The sequence below is a fragment of the Hyperoodon ampullatus genome, assembly GCF_949752795.1.
Source record: "Hyperoodon ampullatus genome assembly, chromosome: 17".
In the NCBI taxonomy this organism is placed as follows: Eukaryota; Metazoa; Chordata; class Mammalia; order Artiodactyla; family Ziphiidae; genus Hyperoodon; species Hyperoodon ampullatus.
The window spans coordinates 7,959,765-7,978,057 of NC_136930.1; the positions used below are offsets into that span (position 1 = coordinate 7,959,765).

Sequence of the window (18,293 nt, forward strand, 5' to 3'; positions counted from 1 at the left end):
AATTTTGTCCTAAATCAAACAGAATTCATCCAACTGAGCTTTAAATATCTTCTTCTATGGAGGAAAGTAGTCCCATTCAGAGAAACATTTTTGCTTAGGCAGTTAGGAAATGTTGCAGATTGCTAAGTAAGGAAAGTCACTAATGCATTAGTTTGCTAGGGCTGCCATAACAAAATCCCACAGACTGAGTGACTTAAACAACAGAAATGCATTGCCTCACAATTCTGGAGGCTGGAAGTTCAAGATCAAGGTGTCAGCAGGTCTGGTGTCTTTTGAATCCTCTCTCCCTGGCTTGTAGATGGCCACCTTCTATGTTCTTACATGGTCTTTCCTCTGTGTGTGCATACACCCCTGTGTGTCCAAATTTTCTTTTCTTATAAGGACACTAGTCATATTAGATTAGGGCCCACCCTAATGACCTCATTTTAACTTTACCTCTTTAAAGGCCCCATCTCCAAGTACAGTCATATCCAGAGGTACTAACGGGATTAGGAATTCAATATATAATTCTTGAGGGGACACAAGTAACTTGTAACACTAATGCAGGTTCAGGTTAGAACTAGATCCAGCTAAGAAAGCAAATAGCAGATGGGAAGGGATCAGGAATCAAGTAAGTCTATAGCAGCAAAATAAAGCATAGTCATGGAAAAAGTCAGGAAGAGTTACGCTTTTAACATGTGAACAAACCATAATACAAGAATTCACAGAGCTCAGGTTAATATAAGCAAGATTAGGTAAGTAACTGTGTATGATTAGCTGTTAAGAAAAAAGGGAATTGAGAAAATATAGACATTGGCAACTGAGAAGTCCCAGAGATGTGCATGTACTTTGAAAGGTTCTGATTTTAAATTAAGAGAAGGCATGTGGTCGAAGACTATTCCAGGCCAAGTTTACGCATTAAATTGGAGTTAGAACAAATTGATAATAGTGGTGCATTACTAAAATATATACCATTTTTACCTAATTATCTAAGAACATGCTGGCTATAGTTAATTATTTTAGGAATTATAGATCTGATTTTTTAAAGTCAGTTTACTTAAATCTTCGCTAAAACATGCCTATACTTTACACTGTGATGAGAAGACATAGGTAGCAGTGTCCTCTGCCTTAGAAAGAATATACCAGGTAGAGGGGCATCCTCCTGAGCACTGAGCTGAAGTTATGAAATCCAAGCGAACACCACAGCGCGTGCAATGCTCTCACAGCAAACTGATTTTAATAAAATCTCTAGGGAAATTAGTAGCACTGAAGGAGCAATCTCTTGCTGGTCCTAGTGCATTTTAATCAGACCTCCTGTTTTTCAAGTTTGAATATAAAAATGAAGGAAAACATCTGACATTTCTTATCGTGGAAATAAACAAGGACCAACCAAATGAGAAAAGCAAAGCCTATTTATTCAGACAAGCAAGGGGGTCTGCCACCATCACCAGTGTTTCGGCAGAGACGTGGGAAAACTTTCTAGTGAAAAAAGAGAAGGATTCAGGGGTGCCCTGATTGGAGGCTGTTGGCCTGGGGAAGCTGTAGGCAGGCTGACTAGAAGCTGGGTGTTCTAGTGAGTGGTTAGCGGAGCATATTTGACTTTCTCTGGTTGGTCCTAAGTTGGAAGCAGGGACAAAAACTAGGAAAGCTGTCAGTTATTAATCAAGTCCTGGCCATTTGGGGCAGAATGCTATAGAAGTTATTGTTTAGCTTTCTGGATTGCCACTGGAGATAGTAATCTGGCTTCCTGCCAGTCTGATTTACAGTAGGCTGGCTTCCTGGTTTATTTATTGTAGAAAAGGGGTTAGTTTCCCTGGCAGGCTGTTGCAGATTGTAGGTCAAGGTTCTATTTTTATAAGTGGTCTGGCCATTGCCGCTTAGTATATACAGCCTCTCGTATCCTTACTGAAGGGAAAGGATAGCAGGAAGTACGCAGCACAGGGCAAGAGAAGAGTCTTGGAGGACTGAATTTTGCTCTTTCTAAAGAGTGGGAGAAATGGGGTTTCTTCTCCTAGGAGAAAGGCAAAAAGATAGCCCAGATTGCCAGGAGAAGCAGCCAGCCTGAGGGCTTCAAGGACACAAGAGTGCAAAGGAGACCCACATTCCTGTACTCTAGCCCAGACTGGCAGGGACGCCAGCCAACATTCTCAGTCAGAGGAAGGTAAAAGGGGAAATAAACTTCTGTCGTCCCTTCCCTGCTCTACCCACAGGGAACGGTGCAGCGGGCTAGGTCAGGAGGGAGTAAAAACCCCAAAGCCCCTAATCTCAAGGGGCTGCAAGTCTGACAGAGACTTTCTGTTGATATATAAAATAAACCACTTGATAAACAGATAAGCAAGTTATCTATAATGTGTATGTGCACATGCATCGATCGGTGTGTATGTATATCAAGATATAGATCGTGACCTACTGAAACGGAGCATGACCCTGTGGTCCTTGACCCCCACGTCCTCCGCCTGCCTTTTGTCTGTGGAAAAACTTAGCCAAAGAATAAGATCAATCAGAGAGGTGAGAAAATGCAGAAGCAAAGAAAAGCAGTCAAACAGGACAAAACAATAACAGTTTAGTCAGTAAGCAAAGTCAAGGACCTTTAATTCCTCCTCAAGGGCTACAGATAAGATTCTGAGTCCTGTCCTGTGAGCTGTCTTGTAGATACTGAAACCCTCACCGGGTGGAAGAAATTAACTACATCATGAGCAGACTGTAGCCATGACATGAGCTGCCACAATTCCGAGAATTAGCCTCAAGGAAATGGGAACAAACCGACCCCGGAACTGAAGATTAACTGTAGTTAAAACAATCAAGATGAGCTTGTCAGACCTCCTACGACCAATTTCAGGATGACTGCCAGAGCTGCCTGTGCTGTTTCTGCGCCGAGCCCCTTCCTGCACCTGTGAAAGCTCTTGCCCCCTGGATGTCCTTTGGACAGGAGTCCGCCTCCACACACTTCGCCCTCTCCTCACCCCCATCCCCGCATGCCAGCTCTTGAGCGGTGAGCAGCCAGATGCCGCTTTTTGTAACACTACTTGATCAAAAATTTTGGAACTGCAAATGGCGTACTAACCTACAGATGCAGCTTGCAGTGTAGTGCCCGGGTCTGTAAGTCAAACACTGTACTGCAAGCTCCCGAGGTGGACCAGAGAGAAAGGCAATTTTTAGGCATTTTTAAAAAAACTGACAAATATTGAAAACTCATCAATTTTGCTTTGAGAAAGAAAATGACCTTTTAGTTTGAAATAATTCAAAGAATTTCTAATATTTCACCCTTTTGATATGTTGCCATAACTGGCATCTTAGACCCTCCTATAATCGTAGCAGAGTGTCAGCTCTTATTAAGGGCTCACACTTAAACACACACGGGAACATCCATGATGGTGGCGTTTTGCTGTGTTTTGTTCTGTTTTTGCACCTTGTAGGAGAGGAGGAACTGAGGCAATTATTTTGCATTTGGAGAGAAAGAAACCGAGGCCCAGATGGATGAAATGACTTCCTCAAGGTGTCAGAGCAGAGAGCAAAACTAACCTGCTTCTAAAGTTCACTTTTAAATCACATAACCATCGAATTCTGTAAATTCTCTGGACTCCTGTTGTCATTTTTAGTGAAAGTATCATTGGAATCCAAAAGACGAAAGTCTGATTTAGAAAAATAGGATTAAACTATTACGTTAATCTTAAGAAACTGCTTTCAGCACTTCTTTATAGTATGATACTTACTTTTCTATAAAATTGATAATCCTCTTACTTTATATCTTAATTCCACTGTAAGTCTGACATTTTTGCTTCTGTCTCAATCCAATTCATTTCAAAAGCAGTTCAGTGAAAATATTCAAATATTTAATCACACAGATACAAACGCTGAACCACGAATTCACTCCTGTATAAGTCCTATTTTTGTCCAGGTGGCATTATTCATACACAACGGGTTTCTTAATTAATAAAAGCCAGAGTCTGAGAGAAAATGCCAGGAAGAGTATCATTCAATCAATCATTCTTACGCACTGTGTCACAACACTGGCAAGTTTTACTGGGCGCTTCTCCAACTGTAATAAAGCTACCGTATGAGGAGGGAAAACTTATCTGTGATGCTATAAGCTTCTATCAGAGCAAATGCTGTGAAAACCTCAGAAAAAGCATGCAAGAGTTTCCCTTTTTCCCAGTGATGAGTGCAGAGTTAGGTAGCAGGGAAAAAAACAGAAAAGGGTTATCTTGAACTATGGTTTTCAGTTGCTATTGGCCGTTGTGTTCTCCGTGTTACTACAGTGGTTTCAATGCATGCATGTTTACATCTAAATTAGCCATGGAATAATTTGGATCAAAAAGCTAATCTCAAAAAGAAGAACAGCAAAATTCTTAAGTATGATGGCTTTCCTCTCACTGGAAGAGATTTCTTTTCCCTTTTCTATTTATAACCTAGCAAAAACATTAATCTATTTTTGTTTCAATTACTATGTTAAACACCCCCAAAACACTTAGGGCTTTCATATTTGTTATTTGGGCAAAAAAAGTACTCAATTTTAATGAACATATGCCTAAAAGAGAAAACTCTACTGGGATATTTTTCTCTAAATTTTTTTCATTGAGTTGCACAGCCTCTTAACACCCCCAGTGCACAGAATTGCCAAATTGCAAGCTACACAATAAGGGGAAACAATGACAATTCAACAAAATGGAAAAACACAGATGATAACATTTTACTGAACATTGTCCCGTGGCTTCAAGAAAATTGCACTCTACAGCTCACTGGAACATACAATGAAAATAATTTAAATGAAAATGTGCTATGCATGGCAGTTAATCATTACATAAGGGCCAGATCTGGGTCATTATTCTAAAAGGATTTTGGCCAAACATGGCAGCTACCCCATCTAGAAGGTTTCCACCTTACAATATGAATGCCTGGGTGATGATTCATGATTCATAACAGTCAAATCTGTCATTTGAAAATGGAAAAAAATCTTGATGTGCAAGTGTGTGTCAGCTAAGTGGTTCTGGGCCCTGGGTTCCTCACACAGAAAGTTCTGCCTTGTCATACTCGCTACTGGTGAGTGGTCACCCGAAATTACTTTTTTTTAAGTCATAACATATACAATATTAACATTTCTGCAAATCAAGGTAGTTAGTAAAGTAAAGCTAACTTTACAATCACAACCCACAGCTGTCACACACTCTGAGATTCTATGCTGCTGGGGACCCTGTGATTAACGCCCAGGACTTGCTTTTTCTCTTCTTAGATGAAGCAGAGCTTAAAACAGACGGGGCTGAAATCAAGCCCAGAGAAAGAGAATTTTGAAATAAAGATTTAATTGGCTAGAAGGAGAATAACATGAGACATAAGGGCAGACCTCAGTAACTTTGAGGGCATCGTGAGATACCAGTGAAGGCACGGACTTGAGGAAAAGGAGGCCTCAGTTCCAATCCCAGCCCTGACCTATTAAATGTAGGGCCTTGGGCAAATTTCTTAGTTTCTCTAATCCTTACTTACTCAAACATAAGTGGGTACAATGACACCTATCTTGAAGAGTTGTTGTAAAGATGAGAAGTATTACATACAAAAGTGCTCATCACAATTATTACAAATAGGCATTTAATACGTGATAGCTGTTATGTTATTATTTCAATAATATATAAAATTTCAAAATTTGCTTTCTGACTCATTTTTTAGAAACTAGAAAATATTTTCCTATGAAAACAAGGTAACACATAAATTAAAATTATAAATGATAACAATAACTAATGTTTATTGAGCACTTCCTACTTACTTATTAAATAAACAGCCATGGAACAAGCACTATTTCCATAGGCACTTTGCAGATAATGAAACGGAAGCATGAAGAAGTGATGCTCAATGTCACATAGCTAGTAAGGAATGAGACCAAAAATTCAAAACCAGGCAGTGTGGCTACAGAGCCAATGCTCTAAACTGCTTCACTGTATTGCCATCCACAGCCGAATGGATAAAGAGGATGTGGTATATATATATATATATATATATATATATATATATATATATATATATATATATGTAGAGAGAATGGAATATTACTCAGCCATAAAAAAGAATGAAATTCTGCCATTTGCAGCAACGTGCATGGACCTAGAGAGTATTATGCAGAGTGAAATAAGTCAGACAGAGAAAGATAAATACTCTACGTTATCACTTACATGTGGAATATAAAAAGTAAAGCAAACAAATGAATATAACAAAACAGAAACAGACTCACAGATACAGAAAACAAACTAGTGGTTACCAGTGGGGAGAAGGGAAGGAGGAGAGGTAAGAGAGGGGTATGGGATTAAGAGATACAAACCACTATGTATAAAACAGATGAGGAACAAGGATATACTCTATAGCACAGGGAACTATAGCCATTATCTTGTAATAACTCCTAATGGAGTACAAACTGTAAAAATACTGAATCATGATGTTATATACCTGACACTAACATAATATTGTAGATCAATTATACTTTCGTGGAAAACCAAACAAAACAGACAAACCAACAAAACCAGGCACTATGGCTATGGAGCAGACGCTCTAACCTGCCTCACTGTACCGCCTCACTGATGGTTAAGTTAGGTGTTCTTCATCAACCCCCAGATACCTGTTTAGTTTTCAACACACTTGAACCACAACATACATATCACAGTTTCCCAATTTTTAACAGATTTATTGAGACAGAACGCACATACCATAAAATGCACTCAATTAACTTTTTACAATTCAGTGGTTTTTAGTGTATTCACAGCCTTGTGAGCCATCAACAGTATCTAATTTTAGAACATTTTCATCACACCAGAAAGGAACTCCTTACTCACGAGCAGGTGCTCTACCTCAGGGCCTCTCCTCAGTCCCTGGTTCTCACCCCTTCCTCTCTCTGTTGATTTGCCTTCTGGACAGTTCATATAGATAGAATCATGTAACACGTGGTTCATCCATGCTGTACCATGGATCTTGGCACTTCTTCCTTTTTTATTGCCATTGTGTAATATACTACATTCTGTTTATTCTTTCATTCATCATTTAGATGGACCTTTGGGTGACTGGCCACATTTTTTCTATTATGAATAATGCTACTAAGAACATTCAGGGACACATTTTTGTATGAACCTATGTTTGCATTTCTCTTGGGTATATACCTAGGAGAAGAATTGCTGGGCCTTAACTCTGTGTTTAACATTTTGAGGAACTGCCAAATCGTTTTCCAAAGTGGCTGCACCCCTCTGCATCCCCACCAGCAGAGTTCCAGGGTTCCAGTCTCTCCACATACTTGCTACCACTTGTTAATGTTCATCTTTTTTGTTGTAGCCATCCCAGTGAGGGCTAATGGTATCATATTGTGGTTTTGATTTGCATTTCCCTAATGACAAATGTCATCGATCATCTTTACATAGGCTTCTCAGCCGTTCATTATCTTCTTTGAATAAGTGTCTGTTCAAATCTTTCCCCATTTTTTAACCCAGTTATCTGTCTCTATATTGAGTTATCAGAGTTCTTATTGTATTCAGAGTTCTTATTATATCATATATACATATGTTAGATATATGACTTGCAAATATTACCTCACATTCTATGGATTTTACTTTCACTTTATTGATCATGCCCTTTGAAGCACAAAAGTTTAAGTTTTGATGAAATCTAATTTATTTTGTCTTTTGTCACTTGTACTTTCAGTGTCAACCCAAGAAAACCATTGCCTAACTCAGTAATGTTATGAATGCTTCTATGTTTTCTTCTACAAGTTTTATAGTTTTATCTCTTACATTTAGGTCTATATCCATTTTGAGTTTGTTTTTATGTATAGTATGAGGTAGCTTTATTTTTTTGCATTTGGATATCCAATTGTCCCAGGACCACCTGTGAAAAAGACAGTTTTTTCCCCTTTGCATTGTCTTGGCACCTTTGTCAAAAATCAGTTAATCATAAATGTAAGGGTTTATTTCTGTACTTTCAATTCTTATTCCACTGATCTCTATGTCCATCCTTATGGAACTATACCACTGTCTTGATTACTTTAATTTGTATGTAGTAAGTTTTGAAACTGGCAAGTCTAAGTTCTCTAACTTTGTTCTTTCTCAAAATTGTTTTGGCTATTCTTGGTCCCTTGTGTTTTCATTCGAATCTTAGGATCCGTTTGTCAATTTCCATAAAAGAAAAAAAAGCCATGTGGAATTTTGATAGAGATTGTGTTGAAAGTTTAGATCAACTTGGGAAATACTGCTATCTTAATATCAAGTTTTCTGGTCCATAAACATGGAATGTGTTTCCATTTCTTTAGAGGTTTGAAATTTCCTCCAATACAATTTCATAGTTTTCAGTGTACGTCTTGCACTTCTTTGTAAGATTTATTCTTAAGTATCTTTGAAGAGTTGGATGATGATCCCCAAATTTACATGTTGAGTCTTACTCCCCCAGTACCTCAGGATGTGACCCTTTTTGGAGATAGGGTCTTCACAGAGGTAATAAAGTTAAAATTAAGACATTAGGGTGGGCCCTAATCCAATATGACTGGTGTCTTTTACAAAGGGTGTCCTTTATAAAAAGGGAAAATTCAGAGACAGATACACAAACAGGGACAATGCCATGTGAAGATGATGGCAGAAATTTATAGGTCACAGAACTCCAAAGGTTGCCAGAAGACCACCAGAAGCTGGGAGAGAGGGATGGAACAGATTCTCTTACAGCCCCTGGAAGGAAGCAACCCAGCTGACACCTTGATCTTGGAATTATAGCCTCCAGAACTGTAAGACAATTAGTTTGTGATACTTTGCTACTGAAGGTATATCAAGCTAATACAGTATCTTATATTCTTTTTTGAAGCTACTGCAAATGGTATTGTTTTCGTAATTTCATTTTGGGAGTGGGTTTTTTTTTTTTTTTTTGCTAGTGTAAAGAAATACAACTGATTTTTGTATTCTGATCTTATAATAAAATACAGAATAAACATGGTCTGGGAAGACTCATTTAATATAAGTTTATTGAAACCTCATTGAAAATTTCTTTTCCCCAAGTAAACGAAATTGATCAGTGAAGTCTTATAGGACTTAAAGAACAAGATGTTCTTTAACAAAAAAAATTATGAAAAATGTAAAGCATATACTTCAAGGTAGAGAAAAGAGTATAAGAATCCTCTATATATCCATCACCTAGATTCCAAAATTATCAATATTTTGTCACTCTTGCTTTTCCCTTCTCACCTCTCTCAGATGAGTGAGTGTAGCTATACTGCCTGGTGGGACAAACAGCCCACGAGTTTTGCCCCTGGGTAACCCTACCCCACCTGAATGGGAGTGAGCTGAGAGGAGGTATTTGCTAGACTAGTACAGCTGCCTGCAATCCAGACCAGCACAGTGGCCAAACTTAATATCCTTTCCAAGGGTGGAAAAGTTAGGGTATAAATGAAGAAAAGGAGAAATAATAGCTGAAGGTAAGAGGATGAATAAATAGGGTATGTAATGAGGGAACTCCAATATTACATTAACACCTCGAAGAGGCTCAGGGCAAGATGTTGTCTCTTAGCTCAGCTACACCAGATGTCTGAAAGGGTAAAGCCATATGTTGCCAAGACCACTCCTACTTTTGGAATTTATGAGATCGAACGGAGGCCTGACAACCTGAGTGGCCTCGCCCTGGGAGGTACTTTCATATAATGTGAGAATGGACTGGACTCATTATTATTAATGACTGAATGAGATCTAGCAATGTGCCCATGTCTGTTAACTGTTAGGATTCTTTTGTTAGAAGGGATGTGCGCTCAAAACCCAGAGGGTGGCTTCGGATAATATAAGAAATATATCTAATAAAAAAAAAATGAGAAAGCCAAAATGAGAAAGCCAACCGTTCTTCATCACTCGTTTAACAACTTAAAGCTAAAGTCATTAAGTTATGGGGTGTAATGTGGTATTGCTTAGAAATTGCTTCAGAAAGTACCGTTTATTAATTAATTTGCATATACACAATTATGTTTTTATTATAATTTGTTGTTATGGGCATATTTTCATCACATTTTTACCCTGGGAATACTGAAACAAATTGTGATACTGAAACTGAAGGTAAAACATTTATTTATGTACTTACCTATACATTCATTTATAGTCCTCCCATCCAAAAACAAAATAAACAAAGCAAAAAAAAGAAAAAAAGAAATATATCTGGTCTTTGTTTCCAGTTCCCGGCATAAACCTCCCAAAACCCATGAAATTTCCTGAATAACTGGAGTGACTTTTGTCATTCATAAGGATCCCTTTTGAGCACACTTGAATTTATGCTAATAAAACGACTTAGCATGGGGCCCCAGATAGCCTCAGGATGGGGCTGGTCACCAGAAAGACCAGGTGATTAGAAGGCTGGAACTTCCAGCCCACCCACCACTGGGAATGGACATGGGTGCTGCAGATTAAGCTCTATAAATCTCTTGAACCACAAGATTTGATGTGCTTTTGGGTGGGTGAGCTTGTCCACAGGCCAGGAGGCTGTGTACCCCAGTTCCATGAGGGCAGAAGCTCCTGCACTCAGGACGCTTCTGGACTTACGGGTGAAAGAGTGGTGAGAACCCTCCTGTCTTCCATGAGGCCAGACACCAAAGAGGTTTGTAAAAATACACAACAATTCCCATCTTCTCATTTCACTTTTTTTGCTTTGAAAATGTATTTTTTAAACTTATTGATGTTAACATGTAATGGAGTTCTTATTTTATTTTCATAGAAGTCATTTAAAAGATTAAATTTCCTTTCAGTTTTAATTTCTAAAAATTATATTGACACATATAATCCCCCAACACACACACACAAAACTCCTTGGAGTGCTCAATAAGTTTTAAGAGTAGTGCAAAGGGGTCCTAAAGCCAAAATAGTTGAGATCTATTCTTCAACACATTTCTTTCTTCACCATCTCACCTGAACTCTTGGCTGATGGGATGAAGATCCTTTTTGCCGTATTTTCTGCAAATGCCACTGGAAAGAAAATCTCTCTCTTCCCTGACATTCCTTTCCATGAGAAGCCGTCTTTGAACTTAGAGGACGAGACAGACAAGGACTCGACAAAATTAACACTCACCTTCACTAATTCCGTGTAGCCCGTTTCCTTGGGGGTCCACCACGGCTGGGCTTTCAGTCCATGAACGTTGTAGAGTGAGCGCTGCCACACAGATGCAAAGTGGCCTCTCTGGTGCCCAAGCTCGTACCACTTATATGCCTGGAAGAGATCAGAAAGACTGAACTCCAAACGAAGGAGTTTTACTAATTTTACAATTAAAGTCCCTAAAAACAAGGTCTGACTTTTAAATAAAGAGCTTGCTAGTCAGGTGCCCAAATCTGTTACACTGGCAAAAATACTGTTATTTGATTGGGTCTCTGATTATGACCTATTATTTTAAATAAATGTGTGTTTTTTATTTTCACTCCTAGGCTGAAAGCTCTCTGAACACAGGACTCCACTGCACTCACCGGTCTCCCCGGAGTGTCCAGCAGAATCTAGGACTTTGTTGAGTGGATAAATCATTTAAGACACAAAAGGGGACTATGTTAATATTTTAGCTTTCATTTCTTAAAGTCTGTGTTTCCTTTCAAAGGAAAGGAGTGTGATTTTCGTATTTACTGAATTGGGATGTTAAGAAGGACAGCAACTTCCTTGTTTTTTTTTTTTGGCCACGCCTGGCGGCATGCTGGATCTTAGTTCCCTGACCACGGATTGAAGCTGTGCCCCGTGCAGTGGAAGCGGGGAGTCCTAACCACTGGACCACCAGGGAATTCCCGGACAGCAACATGAACAGTCTTCTTACGTCCACATGAAGAAGGCTGCCCCAAGGTAACGAAGTATAAATCCTCCATTAAAGAAGCAGACCGGGGCTTCCCTGGAGGCACAGTTGTTGGGAGTCCGCCTGCCGATGCAGGGGACACGGGTTCGTGTCCCGGTCCGGGAAGGTCCCACATGCCGCGGAGCGGCTGGGCCCATGAGCCATGGCCACTGAGCCTGTGCGTCCGGAGCCTATGCTCTGCAACGGGAGAGGCCCGTGTACCGCAAAAAAAAAAAAAAAAAAAAAGCAGACCAAAAGAAAATATTATTCTGAGTTAGCAGTAAATAGAGTGAAAGCCCGCATTAGATTTTTTTAGAAGGGAATTTTTGTTCCTAGTATTTTTTTTTCCTGCCATAAGGGATAACATTGCGGTTGTAGGCTAGCTGTAACATGATACAACTTGCCTCCAAGAAGACTAACTAGGCTTTTCAGGGACAGCTGGCTGCAGTCTGCAGCTCCACACGTGCCCTTCAAAGGACGCCGGAACCATAACCTCTCCCAGGGGCCCTCCCCACATGCCTCCTGCACTGTGCTCACCCCACTGTCTTTAGACTGGAAGACGGTTCTAGGAGTGTGCCTAATGGTATCCCCTCCATTATTTTAATTCTGATCTAATGATTACTTTTGAAGTGATTTCAAATACACATTTTGATCAGTGAAAACAGGCAGTTAATATCAAGCAGAGTAAGAAGATAGAAGAATATCTTCATAAAACCCCATCTTACTTTAGATGTAAGAAATAATAACTTTTAAGTCTCTTAAAATTCATAAGTCAAAATTTCCTTCTTTAGAAAAATCAAGTGTGATAGCAGAACCACTCCTATTTTCAGTAACACTTTTCAGCTTACTACTGGCTTGTGCATGCATAATTTCATTTGATCTTTCCAATAACCCCAAATAGCTCCATTTTACAAATGCTCAATCTGAGATTTAAAAAGACTAAATATGTTGAATTATCACCCAGGGCAATTTATTGGCAATTTATTCCTCTTTCCTTCTATCTTTGTATCATTAAAAAAAAAAAAACTATAACAAGGGATCTTCTTACTTAATTATCTTTCTCAATAATATCTCAAATTAAGAATGTATATACTAATCACTTATATGTTTTCCTTGAAATACATGTAAGTGGTAACCATAAAGTAATTTCTTTAAAAACGGCTCACGGTTCTTTGATTTCAAAAAATATAGCATTTTACCTTTGAAATTAAATTGATAATTTCAGTTATTTTTGTCCAATTTAAATTTAGGATTTTGTTTCCTATAATTTTCAGTGTTAAACAACATTACTAATTACAACAGATGATTTTTGGAAACTCTTACAGTCCATTAGATTTTTAATCATCAACAATTCATTTTAAGGACTAGGCATATTGTTAGAGTAGTGAGAAAGAAATTATTATAGGAAAATATATTACATTATTATCATATTATATTAATATACATATTATAGAAAAACTTATAACTCTAGTTCAGGAGTTAGGAGTCTTAGATTTCAGTCTTGGCCTTAACACTCACCAGGCTGAATGTCTGGGCAAGAGACTTTGCTTACAGGGGCATGTTTAACTGCCCATAAGAGCTTTTCTGACACTCAAAGTGCATCAAACAGGGCCCTTGGTTTTATACCCTCTGCCATTTAACTTTTAGAGAAACAAAACTGTGAAATGATATATTTGAAATTTAAAAAAATCATCTTCAACGATACCTTCAATTATATAAGGGACCCAATGAATTCAGCCAGACTGCTTTTTTTTTTTTTTTTTTTAAACATCTAGACTACCTCACAATAAAAGTTGCTAGAAAATCCATGATCAAGTTGTTAGAATCCTCTGAAAATGTCCTCTTTACAGGAATACTAAAATAGACAGAAAGCATACCTGGGCACCTTGTTAAATATGGTCTATATCAATGTCTGCTATACTTTAAATTAATACCAGGTATAGTTTACACACACACACACACACACACACACACTCACTACATAACTACATAGAAATAGTATGTCAAGAGAGTCTAACTCAGAAAAGCCCAGGCCACGTTTGGGGCCCGTGGTACGTGACCCCAGCCAGAGCCTGTTCTGCCTGGAGCGTGGTGCACAGGGGGACATGGGACACACACTTGTGATGAGAACAGGTGGTTCAACTGGCCTGGGAGAACCATGAATGCCATCATTTGGGAAGAGGGCTTTATCCCTATTTTGCACCATGGGCTTCTTGAGCCCAAGATGCCTGGAAGAAAGTAAGACTAAAGCAGGAAATGACAACCAGGTTCTTGCAGCCAACACAGAGGTGGACGGTAACAAAGGCTGGAATTAGAACACCGACCAAGCAAGAGGGAAGATGAGATGGTCGCCAGACATCCAAAGAAGCTGACTGACCTGACCGGACTGGAGTGAGGAGGGGGCTTGTCACAGGAAAGGGAGGAGCTAAGCTGATTCAAGTCTGGATCCTGGGAGTTGGCAATGCCATCCAGTGAGAGCCAGAACCCAGGAAGAAACGTGGTTTAGAGGAGAACAAGTGAGCTGCCACTGCGGCATCGTGTGGAGAAACTAGGCAGGCAGTAGATTGTGGACTTTGAGTAGGAGACCAGAGCTCGAACGTGGATTTGGGAGTTACAGAAATTCTGGGAAAAGCTGAGGCTGAACTGCTACAAGAGTATCATGATTGGTCTTTCTCCCGCTTCCTGCCCATACGAAATGATCCCGTGAGAAAAGCCAAAACTACTTTATTGTCAGCTTCTGCAGCACAGAGGCTGTGGGATTGCTTCTCCTTTCGTTCCTGGAGTAGAGTTTAAGGGCACGAAGGAGGGTTGCTTCCCGGTATGAAAACTCAGAGCACCAGAGTCAACTCAGATTCAACATCTAATATGGAGAATATGCTAACGTGGGATTTCTATAGGCTTGTTTCTCCTATAAGGATGAATCTTTGTGAGCTTTTAAATTCAAGAACTGTGCTGTTCTTTGCATCTTAATGATAATTAAGCTGATAGAACAACCCCATAGGTTCAAATCCCAAGCCCTTAACAATGTGTGGTGGTGAATTCTTTGCCCTTGAAGTAAGGGCTGTTTTCATCTAAGATGTGAGAATAAATCACAGACTTCTTTTATCTGCCTTTGTCCTGGACCATGAGATGTTGAAAGGTAAATTAATTAGTGACAATTACATTTATAGCAATCACATAGGAACACTTATCAAGTGTTAGATACTGTAGCAAAGTCTTTCTTATCCCTCTAATTCAAAGGAGGTACCAGGCATTTGCATCTTAAAAGAATGAAGGAACACAAAAGTACTACTCAGCAATTTCTTCTCCCTTCTTTCTCTTTGTCTCTCATTTCTCATTCTATTCCAGTTGATTGACTGGTAGGTCAGAGGGGGAAAGGTATAGATACATAGAAATGTATAAAGAAAACAGTGTCAATTATCCAAATTTCTGTTACCCAAAATTGGTTCCTGTCACTAGCTGGCAATTACCCCATCACAAAACCCCTTGCTCCAGTGAACCCTCAATTGTCCAAATGGTCCCATGTTCTTATTAATTTTAGAAACCCGAACCTATGTTATCCTTAGATGTCACTTTATTACATATATGGAATGCATGGTTACAAAGAACCAAGGACTCACTACAGCCCTTGATCCCTGACTCTAAGGACAGCCCAGCCTAGAGCCATGCGATGGTGAAGGACAGCCCAGCAATGTTGTGGGAACCACAGTGGAGGGTGAGAGTTTGGGAATTTACATAGTATGATGTCATGATTAATGACCAAATGTTATGTTTAAAGAAGCTGACACTGTACTCAGAAAAAAAGGAATAATCACAAAGAAAACATGTGATTTGCTTTAGCTACTATATTTTCTGTGTCAATACCAGTCATTATTATAGCTATAGGTATTCATCTTCAACTTGGCAATAAATATTTTGGAAGGTAAATTACACAATTAACTACTGGGTTCAGTGTGCCTAGGAATCAGTTGAATAAAGACTTCATTCTAAAAATAACTACTTTTTTTTTTTTTGCGGTACGCGGGCCTCTCACTGCTGTGGCCTCTCCCGTTGCGGAGCACAGGCTCCGGACGCGCAGGCTCAGTGGCCATGGTTCACAGGCCCAGCCGCTCCGTGGCATGTGGGATCTTCCCAGACCGGAGCATGAACCCGTGTCCCCTGCATCGGCAGGCGGACTCTCAACCACTGCGCACCAGGGAAGCCCTAAAAATAACTACTTTTTAAATTCCAAAATAAAATAAAAATAAACCTAGGCAAACTGTAAAATTATCTCAAAAATATTTTAAATATTTCAAACACATCTTTTCATTTCATAATTTTAAAAATATTTCTTCAAGGCAATATCTATCTCTATAGATACACACACAGATATACACACAGGCACACTAATTAAGAGGCCACTCATGATTATTCAGATACTTTCTTTAAAGAAATTATAAAAGTCAAATCCCCAAAATTCTTTATAGGATTTAGTAGGAATTGTTAGGTTGTTACAAAAAGTTTAAATCACCACCTTCAAAAGTTTATGCTTAACACATATTTTTCAACTGTAACTCTCTCATAGAAATACGTTCCCCCTCCTCTATCTTCTGTTAAAGAGAACAAAAACTTCACGAATGCATTACCTCTTTGTTTCCAACTCTTTGCATGGCATCCCCCAGGTGGAAATAAAATCGCCCATCATCAGTGCCAGGATCCCCAGATTCTATTCCTTCCTGTAGAAAGGACAGTGTCAGTATTTATGAAAGAATTAAATACCAGATTTAATTCACTGATGTACTTAATGTTTTCTAAGAGTCAGAAAATCACCTCAATATTAAAGTTTGGCAATTAGGTTACTGGTCAACATTTACAATGCAAAGCCAAAAGGAGGCGATAAAGTTCAACTTAACAATATATTCATCATCAATTAACAGTGGAATACCCCATAAAGTCAGTATGACGCTTTGTGAACTGTCTCTGCAGGAGCAATCGCATTTCAATATCTCAAAGAATTTCTTTGTCTGAGTTTCTATCACATTTATTTTGCTCTCCAAATCTGACCATATGTCACCTAGAGGCTTTTTTATCCCTGAACCAAAATGTTTAGTTGCTCATAGATGTTTGAAATGATAGAGACCCAACTGCAAGTAATATTTTTTTTCCACTCAAAACAAATGTATCCTCACTTTTCAGTGAAATCTTTGACAGAACATACAACAGGATTAAAGCCAGTTGGAATCTTTAATTTTATTAAACACTTCCTATCCTAAAACACTTAGCTGATTTCCATCCCCACTGTCCACAAAAGAACTGAAATTTAAATTTATGTAAAAATAAGAAAGAGAGAAAATATTAAAGCAAGAGAATGAATTTAGAAAAGTAAAAGAAGGATGAAGATACAACATATTTAAATGTCTAAAAAACTGCATCTTTGAGGCCTTTTCACAAGAAGCCCATTATCTTTTACTCAGAAGAAATTTTATTTGCATAATGTTGGAAAATGGCAGCATGGAACAGAAGCATCACTCATGAGAGGAGAGCTGTGAACTTGGCTCTTGACTGACTGACACTCAAATAAACGTCCTTGCTCATTAACTAACGAACCCTGCCCTCCACTTCCTCATCTCTGAGCCAGGAGAGTACTGTTAGGTCCTTATTATATGAAAGGAAACCTAAGGGGAACACTTCAAATCAGAAAAACCCACAGGCCCACAGGGTCACGGTAGGGAACAGGCAGGTTGCAGAGGCCCAGTGACAGCCAAGACAGACTGAGGGGTGCATGCCCACCTCAAGGGGACACCATTGCTCAGCTCCTGTGCTGAGATGTGGGTCACATGTGAACTTTCCAGAGACACCAGAAATCTGCATGATTACATAAAATGTTCAGATTTTCAACTAAGGCAAGCAATTAAAATTGTTTTTAAGAGAATTATGCTGGTCAAATAGAACATGCAAGCTACTTGCAATCAGTGGGTCACTATTTGGGATCTCGGATCAAAGTCATGTGAAAGAAAGAGATCACAAAGGTGGATCACAAAAGTGCTACTTAAAGTTCACAAGTAGTCAATCAGCTACCTGGCTGATATGGTAGCTACTAGCTAGTGTTACTATTTAAATTACAATTAAAATAAAAAATTCAGTTCCTCAGTCACACCAGCCACATTTTAGATGCTCAAGAGTCACATGTGGCTAGTGGCTACCATATTAGAGGATAAAAATAAAGACCATTTCCTTTGTGGCAGTAAGTTCTGTTGGAGACCCCTGAGCCAGACCAAATGTGATTCTGGTGAACTTCAATTTTTATGTGAGAAAAAAATGATAGCATATTTTAATCTGAGTCTTTAAAGCAATTAGGCTCTTGGGGATTTGACCTATTCAGTCTGCATTTGTTACCTCTCTTTGTAAAGGTTTCCGTGAGCCCTGTTCAAAGTCATTTCAATGTATAATTAAATTGTAAAAGTAACACTTAACACATTGTCCATATTTTAAAATATTTTATCAACTAATAACAACTGCAGTTTTAGGAATTTCTTCATAAAAT

At 38.8% G+C, this 18,293-nt stretch overlaps 1 protein-coding gene across 3 annotated transcripts in view; it reads right to left on the reverse strand.

Moving 5' to 3' along the window:
- The window catches only part of ASPH (aspartate beta-hydroxylase), a gene marked incomplete at its 3' end in the record, with an annotated part of 214,081 nt that overhangs the window by 34,082 nt on the left and 161,706 nt on the right, over positions 1 to 18,293 (reverse strand). For all 3 annotated transcript variants that reach the window (XM_079722785.1, XM_079722784.1, XM_079722787.1), the window contains 2 exons: positions 16,396 to 16,485; positions 11,032 to 11,169 (listed from right to left, as the gene is read on the reverse strand). In XM_079722785.1, coding sequence (XP_079578911.1) covers positions 11,032 to 11,169; positions 16,396 to 16,485 — 228 coding nt within the window. The remainder of the gene's footprint in view (positions 1 to 11,031; positions 11,170 to 16,395; positions 16,486 to 18,293) is intronic.